The 22,899-nt window shown below is 38.3% G+C and overlaps 1 protein-coding gene across 9 annotated transcripts in view; it reads right to left on the reverse strand.

Annotated features, from left to right (window-relative positions):
• WDPCP (WD repeat containing planar cell polarity effector) overlaps window positions 1-22,899 on the reverse strand; it is a 148,506-nt gene that overhangs the window by 97,926 nt on the left and 27,681 nt on the right. For 4 of the 9 annotated variants that reach the window (XM_074536979.1, XM_074536980.1, XM_074536985.1 and 1 more), the window contains 4 exons: window positions 5,244-5,328; window positions 3,529-3,573; window positions 2,720-2,770; window positions 210-280 (listed from right to left, as the gene is read on the reverse strand). In XM_074536979.1, coding sequence (XP_074393080.1) covers window positions 210-280; window positions 2,720-2,770; window positions 3,529-3,573; window positions 5,244-5,304 — 228 coding nt within the window. In that variant the 5' untranslated portion in view covers window positions 5,305-5,328. Of the gene's footprint in view, window positions 1-209; window positions 281-2,719; window positions 2,771-3,528; window positions 3,574-5,243; window positions 5,329-6,938; window positions 7,153-8,013; window positions 8,224-18,102; window positions 18,238-22,899 lie in introns of those variants that run through there. The other 5 variants (XM_074536981.1, XM_074536982.1, XM_074536984.1 and 2 more) reach the window with 4 other exon arrangements.

Below are 22,899 nucleotides of genomic sequence, written 5' to 3' on the forward strand. Positions count from 1 at the left end.
CATTGTCACTATCGGTTAACAGACTTCTGATTTTCCAGTTAACAGATGAAAAATGCCACACAAAGATGCAGCTGTTTCAGAAGAGCCCACCAGACAAAAGCACATTTATCATCACTGGGAGAGTTGGATCTTTATGAAAATTAAAGCTGTTGAAAGAGGTTTGAAAACCAGATCAGATGTTGCTGTGCTTGAACCTTTCTGAACCATACCTCCACCTCCTTGAGTGCATCTCGCAGTTTGTCCGCTCGCTTGGTTTTCAGGATCCAAGGATAATCTCGAGCTGTCAAATAAGAGTGAGGAAAAAAAAAATAAAGACGGTAGAGAAATGTGTATATGTAAGTGACTGTATACATACAAAGTGTGTGTGTGCAAACACACATTTATATGTGTCATTTTAAAAAAGTTCTATGAGTTGAACTTCCTTCCACAAATCCAAGATTTCTAGGAGTTGCCTTACATGTAGAACATACCTACAGCTGGAAGGAAATGACCATGGTTTCTATTGTCAAAGGGTCTGGTTTTGGAAGGCTCAATCATAGGAACAGTTGGCATGCTCTATCCACAATGACCATGATTTCCCCATGGCAATTGTATGGAAAGCTTACCCAGCTACTAGGCACTTGCAGTGAAAAAGTATCTGCTGTTCAGTATATTAACTCAGTTTCAAGTTTCAAGCATCCTAAATAGATTCTATTCTTCTGAACTAACATTTCATTGCCTAATTTCAAAAAGCAGGCACTAACATGTCTGCAAAATATATATGCATGAATATATGCATATATAGAAATATTAACTACAGGCAAATGTGAATGCCATAACTTATGGAGTCTAGTTATTTATAGGATTTTCTTGCAAATTTAGTCTGAAGAATCTGCCAAGTCAAGCAAAGAAAAAGCTGCATGACTGCTGAAGTCCTTTAACAAATTTATTAGTGTTCAGCACACTATTGTGAAAATCCTGGCCTAATACATTAATTTGAGCAACCAGGAGGCAAAGCTTCCTCTGGAGTTGCCAATAACTGGCTCGTTTCATGGCTGAGAATCAGGCTCTAATAACTTGTGAAATTTCTTCATTTAAAAGTGAGCAGTTTTCTACTCATAAGTGTACAATAAAACCATGAGAAACTAGAACACATTGTTTATAATCTATTCCTATTTAAAGGAAACCTGATGAAAAGTTCTGAGCTCCAAGCTGTCAGTTTGTATGCCAACTTCCAGACTGAATGACTTAGCAGTTGTGCTTAAACCTCCCTGCAAAAAGCAGCTTACAATAGAAGTGCTATACAGTGAAAAAATGAAGGATTTCAAACATCAACAAAAGAGGACACCAGCATACAACTTCTCTTTGTGTTTCATTGGACTGAAGCCAGCGTTGGTGGAACTGTTATGATAATATTAATTAGGCATGTAAGATCACATTTTCAATGGGTGCTTTCATAAATACTGGAATATTTATCCACATATGCAAAATGGGAAATTGCCTGTACAGATACCAAACTATCTGTACAAATCAACAGCTGTGAATAAAGTTTCCCAGCGCTCCTCTTTGCAAAATGTGCTGTGCAGGGTCCGTGCCAGGGGCACCCCTGCATTCCCAGGGACAAGGTGCAGCAGCTCGAGGTCCTGCTGCCCATCACACATGTAAAAGGCACCACTGGGGCTGCTGGTGACAAGGGTTATCTGGGCCTGTTCCTCCTTTCACACATGCAGCCCTGTGGGACACCACTACACTGAGCACACGTGGTGCAAACCTGTGAGGCTCCTCCCTGCCTAGAGCCCTCCCTCACCTGCCCACCTTCCCAGAGCTGCACTGATCCTGCCTGACACAGCATCCTCTGCAGCAGGTGTGGATTTGCCACATGGCTGCACCTTCACACCCATCCCCAGCGGGGCTTCAGCCTGCTCCAAACACACCTTGCAGTGATGGGAAGAACTAATCCTTCCAGAACACATTTTGCCTTCATATGCATGCACAATTCCATGGGAATTTTCATTTGGATAAGCTAACAGCACAGACATGGCTTTGTGAAGTTATCTAAAATATCAATTTTATTTTTCAGAGTTGTCATGTAATAATGCTTGAGCATTAATATACACTCTGAGCAATGCAGGAGTTGTAAAACTTGAGCTAAAGAAAAGTTGTACTAACATAAACATCACTAACTGTCACAGTACTGCTGTGTGATAGCATGAACTGAAATTGCCTTTAACCAGGTGATGCAGGGACAGTGTAAATGTTTCAAAGCTAAAACCATTCTATGAAGGCAGCTGATTATTAGTCTGGAATGACTATTAGTTATCATTATTAGTCTATTTGGCTGCAAGTATTTTAGTTACAATTTCCAGTTTTAAGCCAGTTGGTGTTGCAAGGTCAGAGACAATTGGGAAAATGTTTATTGCTCATCTGTTAAGTAAATTTCATAAGGAAAAATCTGGGTTATTTTTGTGATTCCTTTTGACAATGGACTGGAAAAGCAATAAACGCTGCCATGCTTAGTGTCAGGAAAAAAAAATAGATTGCAAATATACCAGGAAGGAAAAATTACAAATTTTCAATTGTTTTGTGCTGTGTAGTTCTGTGATCATCAGTCTTAGATGACATGTGCAGAAAGTTACATTGGAAGCAGTCTGAGGTCATTTTAATGCTCTTCCGGGGGCACAACCAATCCAAATTTGCTATTTGATCTTACTGTAAGAAGAAACTCAGAAAATATCCTCACATTCTGCTAGCTTTTGCTTCTCTTCTAAGTAAGTGTACTTCATCTGTGATGCTAAAGGAAAGAGGATGAAAAGATGAATTAATCCTTACAACTGCTGTCAGCAAATATTAATATTAGCAAGAAGACCAGCACAGTTGGATAAAACACAGAAATTTCCAAACCACTCCAGGCAGCCGCGGTGCTTTCAGCGTGCAGGGCAGATGCGTTAGACTGGCAGTGCAAGCGAGGCTGGCACCGTTGGGCCGGCACGGCCGAGCCCCAGCCCCGCAGGCAGCAGCGCGGTCCGCCGGCTCCGTGGGTCCGTCAGCCCCCGGGGAACAGCGCTGGGACGGGCGGCAAGGGGGGAACCCCAGCCCCAGAGCCCCTCCGGCCCCTGGGGACACTCCGAGGTTCAGCAGGATTAACGACATCAAGGCAATGGATCGCCAGCCCCAGAATGGCCACTCCGGAGGGCAGGCAGAGATGCCCTCTGCTGGGACCCCGGCGGTCACCGGGCCGTGCCCTGGGCTCCACACAACACAAAATACCTTAAACCCCCTAAGAATTCAGAGTGTAAAATCCCACCCGGGTTTTTAGTTACATAACGGTTGGGTCTATGTGATTTTCTCCCCCCGTTCTGTGATTTAAAAAGTTTTTTAATATTCCTACATAAGTTTGGAGAGAGAAACTCTTTCTGTGTTTCTTTATTCCATAGAAATACAGAGGTATATACTAGCAAGAAATTTGAAGCTGCATTTTTAAGAGCAAGCAGTTGGTGTCAAACACTGAACATCCTGAAGTTTTGCTCAGTTTTAGTATTTATATTTTACCTGGCTGTTTCTTGTCACAGTACTGGTGGATCCCAATGTCTTCATCTGTACAATTAAATGTAGATACATTAAATTATTACTAGAAACAGAATTAACTACTAGAAACAGAACACAACTTAGAAAGCAAGGTTCAGCACCTCAATTTTTGCCTGCTAAAGCAATGTTTGGTGTTAAAATGAATACCATTGGGATTTTCAAGAACCAGCAAAGGCACGAAGAAGGATGTGACAAGCCTTTCCATTTACTTGGAGCTGTCATTTCCCTTACATACACTTTGATTCCCTTCCAGCTGCACACATGGAAAAGTATTTTTTACCACCTTCCTAATTAGCATATTTTGTGTTCTTTCACAAGGAAAAGTAAGGATCATGGTGAAAAATGTATCTTGGAATAACTTTAAAATGTTTTTTGATGACTGACACAGCTGAGCTAAAGACAAGAGGTTGGAGTTGTTCTCTAAGATTCATGAACTCATAAAGCTGCTCTTTCAAAGGATCCAATATTCTCAATTTACAGGTATTATCATCTAGTTGGTTCCTGTGGCACAGAAATCTGGATATTTCAGCTGCATAGAGGCTGCAACCCCACCAGCCAGTTCCTGATGAGGCTGACAGGTGAACACTTAGGGGTGCCATGGCAAGCTCCATTGGGCATGTCTAAGTACAGCATTATGTTGCATTGTTTTAAAATAATTAATTTTTCACTGCATCTGTGTCCTCCTAAAGTCAGCCAGGCATATTCCATGGGGAGAAATTCATTATGTGAAAAAAAGTTAGGAAGGCACTGAAAAGGCAGGCAGGATTTAAACCAGGACATCATCCTCCCTTCTGCCTCAGAATTTTTGAATGAGGCACCTAGGCAATGAATAAATGGAAGCAAAAAGGTCAAAAGTGAAAAACAGGCATGGTACTCCACAGCAGAGCTTTAATTACAATAAATCACAACTGCGTTTTCACTTAAACCATCAGATTTTTCTATGAAATACAGCTCTTGAGTTTTGGATGTTATTGCTGTCATAGAAGAGTTCTCACACAAAGATGGGATGTCAAGGCACACTGAGTCAATATCTGAGTAATAACATTCAGCTGAATATCAGTTGATTATTCAAAATAATATTTTGATAAAATTATTGTACAGTACAACTGGCATGATGTGTCATAAATAATTTTTGATATTGCCCACTTTTAAACTAGTGGGTTTTATAATAATTATACTTTAGGAATTTTAGCAAGGCAAGATGAATAAAGGTAATGTACACATGGCTAGGATTTAGTCATATGTGTTTTGGAACAATCAATTAATAAGAGAAATGTATCCTTGTAAGCATGAAATATCAAGGAATCATGCAAAATACCCAAAATGTGCAGTAATCTGTTATTTTCATATTGAGTACAAATCACAATGCCTCTGCAGTGCACTTGAACATTCACCCAAACTAGTCATTAAACTGAAGCTCACAGTCAAGTAAGTCACAGCGTCCCAAGAAGGGAAATACATCCAATCAAATATATTCTTAATATTTTTTACTTGAAAGGATGCTCCAGTTCCATCACAAGAAAAGCAAAGAAGTTGACCAAATTCAAACTCTGTATTGCTGCTAATTTTCTTTCTCCTAAGTATAAAAAAACCTTCATTTGGGTATTCAGAATTTTATATTAGTTTAATATCCATCAACAAGCTTTGATGATTTGTTTTGGTAACAGATAACAGCTTACCTCTAATATGTAAGTTGGTCTTCAAAGACCACAGAAACATCTCAGTCAGGCAGAAGGACATCTGGCAATATATGGAGCCTTAGCACTAGCAAAAGAAGGAAAAGAACTGCATGAGCCAATTTTTTACCCTTCATCACCACTGAAATGGCAATTATTTTGGAGCCTAAGTGCTGGAAGAACCTAGCACTGATGATATTTTGTTACATGTAAGCTGTAGATTTAAACTACAATTAAAATAAAAAATGCTTGGGAAAGAATCTGTAAGTAACATAATACACTCGTACACATCAAACACAGAGAGAAAACAATTCTTTAAATGTACAACTGCTCTCACTAAAACAAATAACTTTGTGCTTGATGCTTCTAATATACATATTATCATCTACTCTTCCTGTATGGTTATTACCTTGACATATGCAAAACTGAATCCACTACTTAAATATGTAGATTTAGATATGAGAATTTGACCTTAAGGCCAAATTTTTAAAATTCTGTACATTGGGAAGTGTCAATATATTAAAGAAACAGTTTTGAACACAGTATTTGCAGGCATTAGTTTTAGTGTCAAAACAAATGATGTCTTTCTAAATGAAGACACCCCAAATCATTTATATCAATTAGAACTGGCAAAACAACAAATGTGAAGCATATAGAATATGTGTTGTAGTATTATGTACATTGTTATTAAATGCCTGCAAAGGTTTTTTTGAACAGTCCCTCTGAATGCTTCCAGTGGAAGAAATGTTGTGTTTCAAAGGAGCATTGGGGATTTTCCTAGACACAGTAACCAGCAGATTCACCTGAGTGATTTCCTGCAGTGCTGTAGTCTTAAATGGGCCACCAGTCCAACTATTTTCACTGCATCTGCTAAACCTGGGCACCCACTGAAAGCTGGACTGAGCAGAGGTGTTCACACAATGCAGCAACCTTTAGAACCACTGCTAGTATGGTACTATATATTTTTTAAGTAGCATCCTTGGTTCCCATGAGTGCCCTTTAGATAATGAATCAATTTAGATAATAATTGCAAAATTTTTATCACACAGAGTATCAGACCTTTATGTCAAAAGTGCTATGATGTGCAAGGATCTCAGGTAGCACCAAGGAAGCTGCGGGACCTTGAGGTATTGTCACACAAGCTAAAATTTATGTTTGAAGAACTGCCTAATCCACTGAAATAGCACCAAGTGGAAATAGCATTTTCTTTCCACTGATCCCCAAATGTACAAAAAGTCTTGCTGACTTAGTAAATCCTACAGTTCTGTCAAAAAACTCCACAAAAACAAACCAGCCAAAACAAACAAAAAAAGCTCACAACACACACCACACACCTAGTAAAAGAATATACTTTCATCTCAGGTGAGAATGAGGTTTGGAAAAAAATAGAGGATTAGGAGCATGGTGGTCTGTTGAACATGAGAACCATTTTTGGTATAAATATAGATGAGGGCAGCCCCTCCTTTACCATGTGGACTAAAGTAAAATGACAATATAATACAATAATACGAAAGTACAATATAATTTTATCTGTTTTCTCATTTTTAACTTACTTACTTATGTTAGCAAGTGAAACAAGACTTGCATTCTACAGGGCCCTCAGATCCTAGATTGGAATCTCTCACTAATAGGAAGTCATCATTTTGAGTGAGCTCCTCAAAATCCTGTCATGACCTGACTAAAACAAAACTCACACACCATCAAGTGGTAGATGATCTGTTCAGCAGGAGAGAAGGTACATCTGCCCCAAAGCAGGGTGTGCTGGGGTGATCCTGGCTGGACACCAAAGCTGCTCTCTCTGCTCTGCTCAGCAGGACAGGAGGGAGAAAATAGAATTAAAGGGAGGTGAGATAAGGGCAGGGAGAGATCACTGACTGTCTGTCACCATGGGCAAATCAGACTTGACTCAGGAAAATCAGTTTAATTTAATACCAAACAAGATAATGAGAAATAAAATAAAATCTTCCCCCTACTACCAAAATCTTACTGCACAAACCCAAAATAACAAGGTAAGACTAGAAGATTTTGGCATGACAATTTAACATAAACAGCCCAGATTATTCCAAAGCTCTTTATGTAGGCTCCATAGACACTTCAAGTTGTGTCCCCCTATTGAATATAAAGCCATCCCATAATGCTTTAATGCTGCTGAGTGCTTTCCCACCTGACAGGTCAGAAAAGAATTTCAAGTCCTTGTTTTTTGTTGTCAGACACAGAGAGGGAACTTGCCAAAAAGCAGAAGCAAGTTTTCAAATGGACACTAAATACTCAGTGTCCAAGATGCATAGTTTTAAGAAATTTGTCCTCAAAAATGTGAAAAAAAGAAATTTTGTAAAAAAAAGTTTAAAACCCAGACTTCTAAAGAACACCCTTTCACAATGAATAATGAAGAGGAAGCAAAATTCTCCTTGTACCTAAAAAGGGAGAAGAGATTTGTCAATTATCAGAATTTTGAGAGTTTAGATTTTTTCTTCTCCCTTTCCTTGAACTCTGAACGCTCACTAAACAGCTAATTATTGGAATGTTTGTTACTGTTGTGCCAGTGAAAATGGACAACTGCCCAAAAATACAGTTCCAATGTAACAGACTCTAATCTGAAATACTTTCTGATTAGTTACATTATACAGTAAAAATAAAACAGATATAGAAAATTTGCTTCTGTATCAAAATATGGCATTTTCAAGTTTGAGCACTTTTTTCAGAGGAATTATTCTTTCTTGTTCCCTTTGAAGGAATACATGCCAGCTTTCAGAGTTATGCAACAATATCTCACCATTTCCCACATCATTAAACTCCAGCACAATGGGGATGAGGATGATGACGACAAAGTGATCTTTTTGTATTTGAAAAATGCCTCTCAGAATGTACAATATTCCTTTTACTCCATGAGCTGGGCCCTGCTATTGCAAAGAAGGTTGGTGTGACAGTATAGAAAAATTCCTCCCATTGAGCTTTAAGCACTCTATCCCTCCCCCTTTAAAATTGATTAGAATTTAGAAAAAAATGGTTGAAATAACTCTCCTGTTAAGGTAAAACTGGAATTCAGCCTAACAGCTGGTTCTTTTTCTGGCTCACACAACATTTACTGTCTGCTTTCACAATGCCACCACAAACAACAGGGATATTTTAGTGGTTGCAAAAGCTTACTGACAAATGGAGATGTTTTGCAATGGTCAGCTTGTGCCAGTATCTGTGTGAGGATTGTTTTGTTTAAAAAAAATCTTCAGTTTGGTAACTATTCACGCAGAAAGTAATTGCCCTGCCACTTTATAACATGAACAAATGCTAAAATTGATATCAAGAGTCCTCTCTCTGACACCTCCAATATAGGTTCTGTCATGACAAATAATTAGAAACTATGCACTGCATGAGTGATCCAGGGCACTGGTGCTGCATTTGCTCTTTCCATAGTCACCTGGGAGAGTGGGGTACTTGTGAAAGGCAGTGCTCAGTTCCCAAGGTGAGTGCATCCTCTGAAAACATACTAGGAGCAGCCTAGTGATGCCTCAGGTTTTAGCTTTTCTATTTTTCAGATCTGTATTGCTTTAGCGTGTGGGTCTGGGCTTCATATTAGGGGATGGTAAGGTCTCTTCACAGAGCGGGGAGACAAAACCATTCCTTCTCTAGCTGGGGACCCAAGGACAGGCGATCCAGATCTCAGGCCCAAGAGCATAAACAATGATGGATTGAAGAGAGAAAACAAGAACGATGTGACTTCATGGGCTAAAGCTGTAACTGGACAATTAGCTCCAATATGCTAATGGACCAGAACCAGTGTGAGACGCTGTGACCGGCTGGGCATTTTGTGACCATTTTGGGTTCATCGGGGGTGTAGCCCTGGCTGGGCTCTTGTACTGCCCAAGGTGTATCCATTGAGGCCTTCTAATAAATCCCTACTTTATTCTTTAGCTCCATGTAGTCTCTGTTCTAGGTCAGCCTCCACAAGGCATCCCTAGAGAACAGGAGATGCTGACTACAAGAGACCATCTGAATTTGGCAGTTCATGTGCCAGAAGCATGGCTCAGTGTGACAACACTATCTGAAGTGTCCCTGGAATAGTAAACCTTGTAGCTGCCACGATACAGGGCAGCCTGTGATGACCATCTGCCTATTCCATTGAAGGTGGGCCCAGGAATGTACTCCCAGAAAGTCAGCATTCCTAGTGAAAGAGCAGCAAACAAGGGAGATCCCCCCTTTGATTGATGATGTTTGGGGCACACTCCAAAGAGTGGAGGCAAGACAAAATACAAAGTCAGCTGGGAGCAGGTCCCTCTATGCCATGGCAAAGTCACAAAACTGCTGCAATGGCATCCATACATGTACTAGATGAGGTGCTCTGGATATGGGGTTGGGCAGAGGTTATAGGACAAAATGCCCAAATAAAAGAAAACACTACAGAATCCATTTTCACTACTTATATGTAATCAGATTTTCTTTGGCAAATAATACAATATCAGGAATTATTTTATAAAAATTGTCACAAGCTACCCTTTTGTGTTCTCCTACTCCATGGAAACAATCACAGAATATCCAGAGTTGGGAGGGACCCACAAGGAACATTGAAACCCAACTCCCGGCCCTGCATGATTCTTGAACTCTGGCTGGCCTGTTCCAGTGACCAATCACCCTCTGGGTGAAAAACTTTGTCCTCATATCCAACACAAACCTCCCCTGACACACCTTCAGGCCATTCCCTCAAGTCCTGTCACCACAGAGAAGAAATCAGGTCCTGCCCTGCTTCTTCCCCCCATGAGGATGTTGAAGACTCCACTGAGGTTCCCCCTCAGTCTCCTCCAGGCTGGACAGACAAAGTGATCTCAGCCACTCCTCACAGCTTCCCCTCCAGACCCTTCACCTTCCTTGTGGCCTCCCTTGGATACTCACTAATGGCTTAATGTCTTTTTTTATACCATGGCACCCAAAGCTGCCCCCAGCACTCGAGGTGAGGCTGCCCCAGAGCAGAGCAGAGCAGGACAATCCCCTCCCTTGCCTGGCTGGGGATGCTGTCCCTGATGTTCCCCAGGACACAGGTCACCCTCCTGGCTGCCAGGGCACTGCTCGCTCATGTTCACCTTGCCATGGACCAGGATCCCCAGGTCCCTTTCCATGGCTCTGCTCTCCAGCCTCTCATTCCCCAGGCTGTACATCCAGGGCTGCCGCATCCCAGGTGCACAATCCAGATTGCTTTCATCTTCCAAGGGTCTAATTTTTTCAGAGAAATGGAAAATGTAATAGGTGCAATGAACTCTAATTAATAAAAATACATATTTTTTCAAATGATTTTGGATTGATTACACAATAGTTCTACTAGCTATAGATGCCAGAGCAGATTACCCTCAGTTACTTCTGTCCCACTTCCTCCACCTTGCAAAGGTTAACATCCAATCTCTGGCACTGCTACAGCTCACTCACAATGGCTAATTTTTAACCTGGATACCTAATGTTCAACAAACAAGGTAAGTCATCAAGTCATCCTACAAAATTATATTTCTGTGAAATATTTGGAGTAGAAATCACTGCCAGTTTTTTCTTCCTCTTCGTGACCAATTTGTCCTTCACCAAGGAGAGAAACTCCCTGCAGCACAAATATGATTCAAAAATGTACTATTTGACTCTGGAAGTTAAAGTTCAGACTGAACTACCTGCATCAGATCAGTAGCTACTTGATCTATGCTTTATGTGGATACAACAATTTCTTTGTGTAAAACACATAAAATAAAATTTTAGACATACTTTTACATTTTTAGCTACATCAACTTAAAATTTAGTGTAATTATTCATTTAAAAATAGACCAGTTAAATTTTTCTCTATCATGTTCTCACAGATAAAAAAATGCAAAATATTCTCCCAATCTTACAAGACAGACTTCATCCTTTTATAGCTGTATGAAGCCACAACTGTTTGATATATTATAAAACACATACTGAAATGAAGTTAGTAAAATCATGAGAATTTGTAAAACTTAATTTTGTAGTCTGGCATTAAATAGAAACAATCCAGATTCTTCCTTCACAGCTACAAGCCTTTACTTTACTTTTTGACCAAGTCAGCAGCACAGCAATTACAAGAAAATGCTTAATTTATACACATATATTGATAGTTTTAATTTGGTTTCTTAAGAAAGATGCTTAAGAAGGTTACTTATGTCTATGTGTCTGTCTAAACTTTTCAAGTTTTTAATCCATTGATCTAAATTAGCTAGGAGTAATCTGATTTGTTTTCTCACAAAGAAATTGTCAAAAACATGTAATTCCTGAAACTGCTGACCCAATCTGCATGTGGGCACAAGGAAGGTCTCTGTGCACCAGAACTGAGGAACACACAGGGATAGCCCAGGCTGTGATTGCTTTTCTGTAGATCCATCCCAGCTGGGGAATGGAGCTGCGTGCCCAGCTGGATGATCCAGCAAAGCTCTCATCTCTGACACTGGCCCACGTGCTTAGAGCAGAGCATGAGATGGGCACATGTGAACAGTTCCTTGCCCCTGGGTGGAAATTTACTAACTACAGGAGTCCAATCAGGTTGTAAGGCTCCATGGCCCCATTGGTAAGATCAGCTTGGAATTTTTGGTCACCCCACTTTTAAATTTCACAAATGTTTGGATGTAAGACACTGTGGAAAGAGCACAGAGTGACACAATTTTAGCTAGGTTAGAAGTTAAACTTGTGCAAAGGTGGCACTCTGATCTACCCTCCTTTGGGCTTCAGGGACAGTAATTCTGTCCCCATGCAGGAAATAAGCTATTGGGACTGCAGTCTTAAATGTTTCATGCATTTAATTGCACAAGCTTGGGTTTATTTTCTGGTAAGTAGAGGTTCCAGTATCCATCTTTCACATTGCAGTGGCAAAGTCTGAGATGTGTGTACCATCACTGCAACTCTGCAGTGCCTTGCAAACTGCACCGGGGTTGGAGTTCCATTTCCAGTGAGACTGTGGTTAAGCACAACAGTGAATGCTGGTCTGTCACTCCTGATCAGATCAAAACCACCATGTCTACACAAAGCAAAAGCCTGACCCGATCAACAAATACAAGTTTGAATCAAGTGGGCTATTAATACATTCTGTAATGGCAAGCTGGCTTTGGTAGTCCCCACTCTTGTATTGTGTTGGCTCCCTGGTATCTCTGCTCCCACTGCACCTTCCCCTGCACAAGCAGGCTTGGGCTTCTCTTCCTCTTCCTCCTTTTCTCTTAGATGCCTGCTGAGGTCCAACCCCTCACCTGCAGTTATTTCTTTCTGAGCCTAGGCCAGTCCCTTCTCACAGTTACTGCTCCTGGCACTGAAACCCCCTGTCCGGGATGCTGGCTATCTTCAGCAGCACAGGGGGCTTCATTCTCATATTCATTTACTGCTCCTTTAAATCCCTTTTCCACTGAGAAAACAACTGTAGATTTTGTAGTATAAAAGAAAGTCAGAATCCTGTCACTAAGACCAACCCCTGATTTCAAGAAGTAGAGCAACAGGCATGCTTCTGTAAATCTATTCAGTTCATAATAATTCATATTAAGAATATTTTCAACAAACACAAATAGAAAGCTGATTAATTATCATACATGTGAATCTCAAGGCAAATATTTACTGGTGCTACTTTTTTTCTCTTCAGACTCTAATGATTCTGAATATTTTTGCCAAACACATGAATGAAGCAAATTCTTTTGATTATTATAACTTCCTCAATCTAAATAGAAAAACTATTTTGCAGATGGGTGAACAACACACAGGAGCACTCTGTATCAAAATACACACTGAAACTTCTATTGTAAGAAAGGCCTAAATATGGCTTGCAGAATAATCATGGAAAGGAAATACATTATCTGATAACTCAAGAATTCTGGCATGAAAATTATACATTGCAAATTTATTCCCATATGCTGCAAAGTTGTATCAAGTTCCATTCAGTTATTTTTTGTGAAGTTTGTTTTATTGTTTTGGGAATCTGAAAATAATCCTCTTTTTTACAATATCAGTTCTATTTACTGAATTTTCTTTCTTTAATATTTTTGCATATTTAACTATGAAATAGACATATAGCTCCTTAAGAACATTATTTTACACAAAGTAAGAACACTGAAAATCTGTAAATGCTTTAAAAACTGTTCTGTAAAACAGAACAAACGTTTTATCTCCAGCTGATATCAATTATTTCTTGCACAATTAATTGGGAAAAAGGCACATTGGCCATTATACAGAATGGGAATTGTTGGCTTAGACAGCTGTCCAGTCTGTCCTCTGAGCTCTGAATCAAAAACTCTGTCTACCAGATAGAGGGTGCTGAAGTTCAAGGACACGTGCAAAAATACTACAGAAAATCCATACAGGGTAACTTGTTGCCACCAAATTGATTGTTCATGTGTCAAAACCAAGGCCTGGTTTTTGCTGAGTTATCACTCAAGCAGAAGATGACAGGATCAGAAACTGAATTCTGCCACACTGCTGTGGCTCCTGCCTTCAGAAACACACTTCCAATCCACATTATTGGTCCTCTCTTTCGAAAGACAGCTATTGATTAACTGAATAGATAATAAGATTAACAACAGTGAAGCAGAATTAATTTGAGGGAGGTAATGCCATTTGTCAAGAAGACACTTAAGTTTATGTATCAGCCACACCTCTGACAACCTTAATGAAGCTAAGAACCGTTCTCCAATTGATACTGCAGGCAAGTATTACAATCTGTAACAACTCTCAGACAGAGTGGGTGTGAAAAGTTAAGAAGGTCACAGAAAATAGATATAATTGACCTGGGTTTTTACTTCACAGAGTGAAAAGTTCATATACACATTTTGATAAAGACCCTGAAGGCCTTTATATAAACCAGATAGTAGATAAGTGATCCAAACTACAGATATCCAGTGCTGACACAACATAAGGCAATTACAGAAGTACTAAATGTCAAGCTGCTTTACGACATTCTTTTAGATAGTGATTGCTGTTGTAAATAACCCAATTTTTCAATACTAAAGGTCAGTAGGTCATAAAATTTTGTAGCAGTGTTTTCTTATCACCAGCCAAAGGAGAAGAAAACAAAATCTCTCTTTTTTTAAGCTAAGCAAAAAGAAGGTGGAAGGGCTTACAAATAATCCAAGCACAGGAAAAGTCCTTGCTCCACTGCCCTATCATTATTGCAATTCCTGTTTGCAAGGAAGTTTATATTGGTCTTTAAACTTAGAACACTAGTTCTCATGAAAAGGAATGATGTAAATGTGTGGGTCTACAGCAGTGCTGCAGACAGCAGATGTACATTGTTTCTTTCCATTTTCCTCTATGCATTGGCAACCTAGTTCATCAGCTGCCTTGCAGCATGGGTTGCTAGGAAATAAACAGTGATCAGAACAACAACTAAGTCCAAAGCAATGGGTTAAACCACAGTTTAGTCTGAATTTTAAATATATTTGCACGTAAGCAAATAAGAGTGTTCTATATTTTTATGCAGTATTTCAGATTCAGCTATTGCACAACTAACTAGACCTGTACAGATGTCAGGTAAAGAGCAGCACTCAAAAATACAGAACAAACAACTATTTTGTTTTCCATTTATGAGCTGTACCAACTAATTTCTTGCTGAACTGTACAGCTTTGGCCTTTAACATTTTATATTCTGCATGTTCACAGAGTATGTTCTTCAATAATTTTCAAAAGAATATTGGTAAACACATTGATTTCATTTATAAATCTTGCAAATTTGCAAGCTGCCTTTAAAAAATAGAAGTCTATTTCTGAGTGTATTGTATGAGTTGAATAAATTTACTAGAGCAAACAGATTATTTTTAGATCTACAACATCTTTAGATATTGTTTTTTGCATTCCTTTTTAGAATGTTTTCACATTTAAATAATTTCCAGTAGCTTTTTTATGTTGACCTATTTTGTTTAGATGCAGGCAATAAATTAGGCAAGCAATAAATTAAGTTTCACTAATATTTGAAAATCACCTTTGAATAGCCTTTTGCAAGGCTCATTGAGATTCTTGTTTGTGAGCATTTATTTTTAATTTTTTTTTCTGCTATACTTGAATTCTAGTTAATCCAGTGAGACTTGTATCTTGGTTTCTTCAATGTAATGTTTAAAAAAACTACAATGCCTGTGTGTCAGACTTCCTTTTAAGGAAGATTTGATTGCAAACACAAACAAAAAGCTTTTCTTCTTTTGTACTCCTTTATGATCTTCAAAGAAGTTTCTATGAAAAGGACTGTATTTTTTCAATTTTAAGCCATACTCACCTTTGCAGTTAGGAAAAAAAATGAAAATTTCATGTTACAATAATTAATTCCTGATTGTAATGTTACAGTATAGTTTATGTTGTGTTCTAATTATGCAGATATGCAAAAGGGAAAATAACTTTGAAGAAAAAATGCATTTGTTTAAACATTTTCATAATTACAATGAAACTGTTGAGCAGTGGGTTGTATATAAAGTAAAATATACACAGATTTTAATACTGAGCTATAAACTCTTCTACCACTCTAGAGAAAACCACAGCAGTAAAATAATCAGTCTGCAAGTACAGCTAATTTCAGAAAACAACCTCATTAAAAATGCAAACAAGATAGGCCCAAATTGGTCAAAAAGCTCAGATCAGCTTCATTCTATCTCTTATGGGAGCCAAGTAAGACCAGCTGTCAGTCAGATCCCTGCAGTTGCCTTTGCCCACTACTTAAAACAGGTTTTGGTCTCAAAGCTCTCCTACAACATAATGGCAATAGATTTACTATCTTCCAGCACCATTCCTATACATTTGAGTACCTATAGTAAAGAGAAATCAACTTTTAATATCTGCAAAGATATCACACAGATAATGGATAGCATCCAACACTTTGAAGGAAAACTTTCCTCTTGCTAATAATACTATCACCATGGGATAAATACTGTTAGGTGTCACTTTATGATTAACTTCATCTGCCTGAAACAGCAGAACATTAGAGTAGCTTTAATTGATATTCTAGATATTGATACTGTTGGAGAGGCAATTTCAATCACCAGCCCCAGTTTCATGTATGCAAGAGCTCAAAATTCTGGCTGGTATGAACCAGTAGTTCATCTTAGCTTCTGTAAGATTATGTAGTAGTGGAAGTCATAGGTATTATGTATTACATGAAAATTAAAATGCAAAATGGATTTTTAGGAAGTTCTTAATACTTCAGAAACAACCAGCTAGAGTGCAGCATCTTCCCAACACAGTCAAATTATGGAGAGAAATGTGAAAGGTTCCCCCTGTAATTTCAGATAATACTGGTGATATGTTCTCTGGCTTCAGGCTTATTGTCTTACTAATTCAGCTGTTTATTGAGGGTGTTTTTCAGTGGACAGACTTGAAGGAGACGAGATACACAGAAATTAAAAATGCGCCTCTCTTAACTATCTTTAGTCACGAGTAAGAGTGTCCGGTATATTTGTTCATCTATCCTTTTTTTTCATTACAATGCTTATTTGCTTTACTCCTATCATCAAGTAATGGATTTATGGTACTTATTGGAAAAAACATATGAAGCAGCTCTTGTTAATTCAAGAAATATTTACTGAAGGAATCAATCCTGTTAAAATTATAAAGCATAATACCAGAAGGTGTAATTAGCTTACAAAAGTATAAGATTATGTAAACTCCATTTTCAATTAATCAGTCATTGTTACCTGGCTCTAATTTTAAAATACCAGTTGTGAACTCAACCAGTGATTTACAACAGCTACTCAAACATGCTACCAGCAGAAAAATCCATGTAGCTCATTTTCAAAGAGTTTCTAATTTAAAATTGCATCCTGTTATCATTCAGCTCAGAAGAAAAACTACTACTGGGTCAACTGGTCCAAGCTCCTCGTGAGAGGAGTGTGCACACCAATATTTTGTTCCAAGGTACAATCCTATTGTGATTTGCACGAGGATAGTGCCAAACACATCAGATTGGGGCTGAAGTTTGCTGGGCAAACATTACAAACTGTTGCATTACAAATTTCCTTAATATCTTCTTATATTATTTTCATAAGTCTCATCTAAAAACGTTTTTGAAAAATCTATCAACAACTACCTTTAAAATTACACAATATAACCTTCAATGCCCAATGCCTTCAAAGGACTCACATGCTTCCATTTACCTATGTGTTTATTCAGAAGGTCCAAATTTTGTATAGAAAGAACAGGATATCCAATATCCAGTAATTCACAGTATCCAAAAATTCAGTCCATGCTAAAGAAAGATGTTTTACTTTTGCCTAGGTTTCACTCTCAAGTTGAAAAAAAAATTATGTGAGTCAGAATTAGACAGTACAGGCACTAAAGCAATAACGTACACCTTTTAACAGATAAAAAGAACATTAATGAGTATCACATAATCTCTTGGAAGAATTAGAATTAAATTAGTTATACAACAATGTATGTCAGCTTCACAATGCACACCCACTGATGCTGAAATTCACATTACTTAAATATATATGCAAATACTAAATTCCCAAGTTGTTAGTGAATGTGACGTCAGGAAGATTCACCCATTTTAATTCCATGTGTACTTGCAATGTAAACAATGCCTTTTGAGAAGTAAGGTCCTCACAATCTCAGAAAAGATACTGTGCTCTACATGTAAAACTGGAGACAGCAGTACCCACAGCCCTCTGTGTAAATATGCTACTATGAGCATATCAGCATATACTGGTGCAATAAAGATGTGGACACTCCTGACTGAAGGGACATTTGGCTACCCTTTTTAAGGCTTAGGAAGCTATATGGCTCCTAAAGAAGCTCCTGAAGAAGGCTTGATCCCTTTCCTTTCCAAGCTCTGCGCCAGTTCCTCCAGCTGTGTGCCAATATTTTAGTTGAGATGGTCTTTGGAAGTTTGGGCAGCTTTCAAAAGCTGTTGGATATCAGAAATCCTTACCTTGAATCAGAAAATTAGTGCAAAGATATATCAGCTGCTCCAGGAAGAGTATTTTCAGAATCACCATCTCCATGGGCTGGCTTTAACAAAGACTTGCAGGTGGCAGATTTCTTTGCTGAGTGCTCGTGACCATTCCTGGGTATAGAACTGACATGTAATGCTTTGTGCTGTGTTCCACTTTTGAATTTTAATGGCTTTTATTCAATCAGTCTTAGGAACGGATTCCATAACAGCAGAATTTTATCTTGGAAATCTTTTTATTTCCATTCTCCTTCACTAACCTTGCACCAATGTCCTGGGTCAGAAGTGCAGGCTTTAAATTTGTATTCCTAGGACAAACGGCTATAAATCTGGTTCCCTACTCTGCTGCCTGCACATTCTTACAGCAGAGACACAGCATTTTTAAGTTTGCTACTGAATGAGGAATCATGATGATTTAGAGAAAAAAAAAAAAAAAACCCAGCTGTATTGCACTGAGAGCTTTATTTTTAAATCTTTACTAGAAATGGCAGAAATTTGCAAACTGCATCTATTTTACTATTCTTGCTGCAAATATATGCAGTGGAGTTATAATGAATGAATGTATTTCTAAACAAGGCAGTAATAATGTGGCAAGTGCTATAATGTACAGATGCTCATCTCTGTCATTAATTAGGTAAGAGACAGCCCATTTTTCACTTGCATGGGGTCCATGTATATTTTCTTTCATTTTTACAGTAACAATTATGAAATGTAATAATTTTGCTGTTTTGAATCATTCCACCTTCTCTCAATCACCTTTACTTATCAGCATCTTAATCCACTGAATTCCAAGAATAGTAGTCCAGGAAGGAATGCATATTAAAAAAGAAAATGGATAATTCTAGGAAACATAAAATGATTCCTTGTTAATCTACAAATACTTAAAGTTAAGTAAATTTGGTTTCAAGGAAAGAGAGCTCCTTGGTGCAGAAGCACCCTCTAATGGCTGGCTCCTGACTGCTCTGAATCACAGCTGGAAGAGCAATTTAATAGCTCCCCTAAAAAGCAAGGGAAACTGCTAAGGCAAAAAAAAAAAAATATATATATATATAAAGGGAAATGTGAAAATATGTATGCACATGCACATGTTCACATTTCACTTACAGTCCGTGTTGCATATCCTTAAAACAGAAAAAGAGCATCATGCATCTGACAAACTTTTTTTCATTGGAGCCTGTATTTACTTTTAAAACAATATTCTCCATTTAGCATATAAAATAGCTTTTTATGTTCTCCCAGGTTCCAATTATTCTTCAAAATTTAAAGACAAACAGAAACTTAATTTCTCCTTTTATCTCAATTAGCTTTTACAAAAGAAAAAAATAACTGGCTTTAAGAAAAATGCTATACTAAGTCTAAATCTTAAAATAATTTATGCTAGAAGGAACGTGGAAGTCAGTGGATCCAATCCCCTGCACAAGTTGGCCAGCTCTGAAGTTGTATCCCAATAGCAAAATACTATGTATAAAAATAAAAAATCCTTTTGGGTCCTAAAGCTGTACTAGAAATGTAAACAATTTCTGCTGTCCAAAAATATGCCTTAACAGGTATTTTCCCCTTCTAGTCTATGGTTTTGCAGGGCTTTTGTTCAATGAAAAGATCCACAATTTACTCATATAACTGCATTATTTTACCTGCACACTAGAATATGTACTCTAGCATACAGCCCTTTATTATTAACTGTTAAGTATAATATCTCAGTGCTCATACAAAGCCAGTGGCAGATAGAGCAGTTAATAACATGAGAGTAATGAGACTAACCGAACAACTTGCTTCTCAACATCACTTTTCAAATCTCTTTGGGGTAAATTTTCAGTGTGGGGAATTAGCCATAGAAATCCCATTAACATTAATGAATGCTCCATGGTTAACTCCCCATGCTCTGTGCTGAAGATTTGAAGATTTACCCCTATATCTCTAAAATAAATATGTACAGATGCCAAAATTATTTTTATAGAGCCTGAAGAAATTAAGGACTCTATTCTCAAATAATTGACTTATGCACATGTATCTTTTCCCCCCATGGATCATCTTCTGCATATCAGGATGGGTGTAATGTCTGCATTATTCTCATTGAACAGATTATCCAAAGTGCATGTTTACTGCATAAAGGCTGAGTTTAGTTAATTGCATATTTTACAGAAATAATATATAGATTGAGTTGGATTTTTCTTATCATTAAACAAACAGTGATTGAACAGCATTCACTGTCATTGAGAACAGCATGTATTTATACTTATATTTCTGAAGATATAAGAATTAAGGAAAGTCAATAGTCTGAAAGAAGTGGAAATTACCCTATACACCTACCAAAAAGCCAAAATACAACTGGGTCAACAGAAGTCTCAGGAAGCAGTGACTGAGGCACTGTGTAAAGATGGGGAACAATGTTTGGTACCTTGACTATGAAAATAATGAAGGTGGGAAGGGCTTCTAGGACCAAAATCAGCAGGGGTAGGGGACATATTGCCATCATTTTTTCTATTCCCATTTGCAACAATATACTCTACCTATTTTTAAAATATTAATTTAGAAGCCTACCTTCCCAGTTAAGCTCATAATTTCAAGTTCCACTACAGCTTTAAAAAACGTACCAAAACAACAGCTTCAAATCATATTCACTTGGTAAAATTTGGAATAAATCTTTAGTAATACTCTTTATGTACATAAAAGATTTACTTTGCCTTCCTTTGAATACTCTTCTTGGAGATCAGACTGGAACACATCAGGTTTAATACCCAATTTTATGCATCTATCCTGAAAACAGTGACAGTGTGTTACCACTATAATCTCAAAGAGGAGAATCCACTTCCTCCCTGAATACAGAACCAAAGCATCATTTACATGGAACATGTACAAATTGTTTTGTGTGAAAATGAACCAGCTAAATGAAGAAAGAGGAAACCCCCTGAATTTATCCGGTGAAACCATATTTGAGAAAACTCACTCAGAAGAAAGTATAATTCTTCTGGTTATACCTGGAGTTGAAGATGGCACATTTAGATAGAAATTCTTTTAGCTTATGAGCAGACTCTTGAAATAATTTCTAGATCAAAGATTAAATGTATAGTCCTCCCAAGAATATCAAACTATGCGACCATAAACCAATCCTCTTTCAATAGCAACACATTTAGACAGATTCCCCCTTTCCATTGAAAGGTCTTTCATACAAGTCTTTCATAGCCAAGATAAAAAAGGGAATTTTCCTGGTAGCATTCTTCACAAAAATGCTTTCAATTAGAACTGAGAAATCTGGAATGAGGTAAGGTCAGACTAGTGGGGGTGGGAGAAGAATCAGTCATGTAAACAGGTTTTATATTGCATTTATTACAAACTCCCCTTATTTTCAGTTACTTCTTTGGAAATTAGCACAACCATGACTGGATTAATTCTCTGTGGGTTTCTCTCTGTACTGTTATTGAGCAGTCATGGGAAAACTCAGCCAAATGAGTATGGCTCTAGTGAAGCCATACATCTATGAGGAAGGGCACTCACCAGAACACAGGGTTTGTCTAAAAAAAGACATTCAAACAGATAGGGCACTTAAGCTGACCTCCCTGAAGTGATGTCCTCATACTTTAATTGAGCTAAATTTTTGATGTTTTATGTCACTGTAAATGAAAAGGAATAATTTTATAGAGCATGTTTGTTGGTTTTCTGGTTTTACAGATATGTTCCTACCTACCCTTCAGGCAGCCTATCACTCACTGCACTGCTTCACATCTGAGCAGGTCTTGCATCCATACCTGTGCATACTACAAGACTATGCAGACCTGCTGAAACCTCTCTTTAAAGACAACCAGGAATGCATCCTTCCAGTACTATGAGAAACACAGAAACTACAGGAGCCACATCTTTTTCATACCCTCAGCTCATGAGAAAACAAAAGGCACAGACTTTGGCATGCCTACTGCTACATCCAGTGTTTCTTTCCCAGTGGTGCACAGTCGGTGCTCCCTTTCCATCACTGCATCCCCACAGAGGGGTGCCATCCTGGTAAAGAGCAGCAGTGTTAGCTCAATTTTTTTGTCCAGTGGTTTTTGGTACACAAGTCTTTAGCATCTCCTGCTCAAGACATATTGCAGTGTCAAGACACCCTGCACAGGTTTATCCATAGTGACTCAATTGCTGACATCTCTTCTCCTCTGACCTGACCCCAGGGGCAGTTTCAGCTGGAGGCCTTAAGTATATTTGTCCATGCTGATGCTGTCTGCTCGTGGCACCCTATAAAATACTTTTTCCCATCAAGATTTTTTGCAGAGGGTAATGGGAGAAGGGGAGAGAGGATAGACATTTTTGCTTATCCAACATCATTTAAATGTGTTGAGCACTGTATAAAACATCCCCACTGCTGTTGCATTTCACAGCAGCCTCCTCCCTAAAAGCATCAGAAATTTCCACAACAGTTCCAAGAGCTGTTTCCCAATATTCAACTAGTTTGCAACTAAGGGAGCCTTCAGATGGAAATGGCAAAATGCCTGTTGGCACTGCCAGGAGCTCCCCTGTCTACCCAACTCACTGGAGTGAGTTCAGAGATGGTCAGAGGCCTATGTTACACTGAATTTTTGCTTCCTGGACATGGCAGTTGTGTATCATTACACTGCTTCTTCATGTACATCAGCAACCAGCTGATCTATCCCTAAAGCAGCACTCCACCAAACAAAGCAGCTTCTGATAAATATCCCAGGGAAGGAGCTATTCTTTTCACCTACTTGCTCCCACTTCTTCAGTAGCTGTATGGCCATAACTTCAAAAGTTTTATGAAATCAAGACCCA

This window comes from Zonotrichia albicollis, chromosome 3 (assembly GCF_047830755.1).
Source record: "Zonotrichia albicollis isolate bZonAlb1 chromosome 3, bZonAlb1.hap1, whole genome shotgun sequence".
NCBI lineage: Eukaryota > Metazoa > Chordata > Aves > Passeriformes > Passerellidae > Zonotrichia > Zonotrichia albicollis.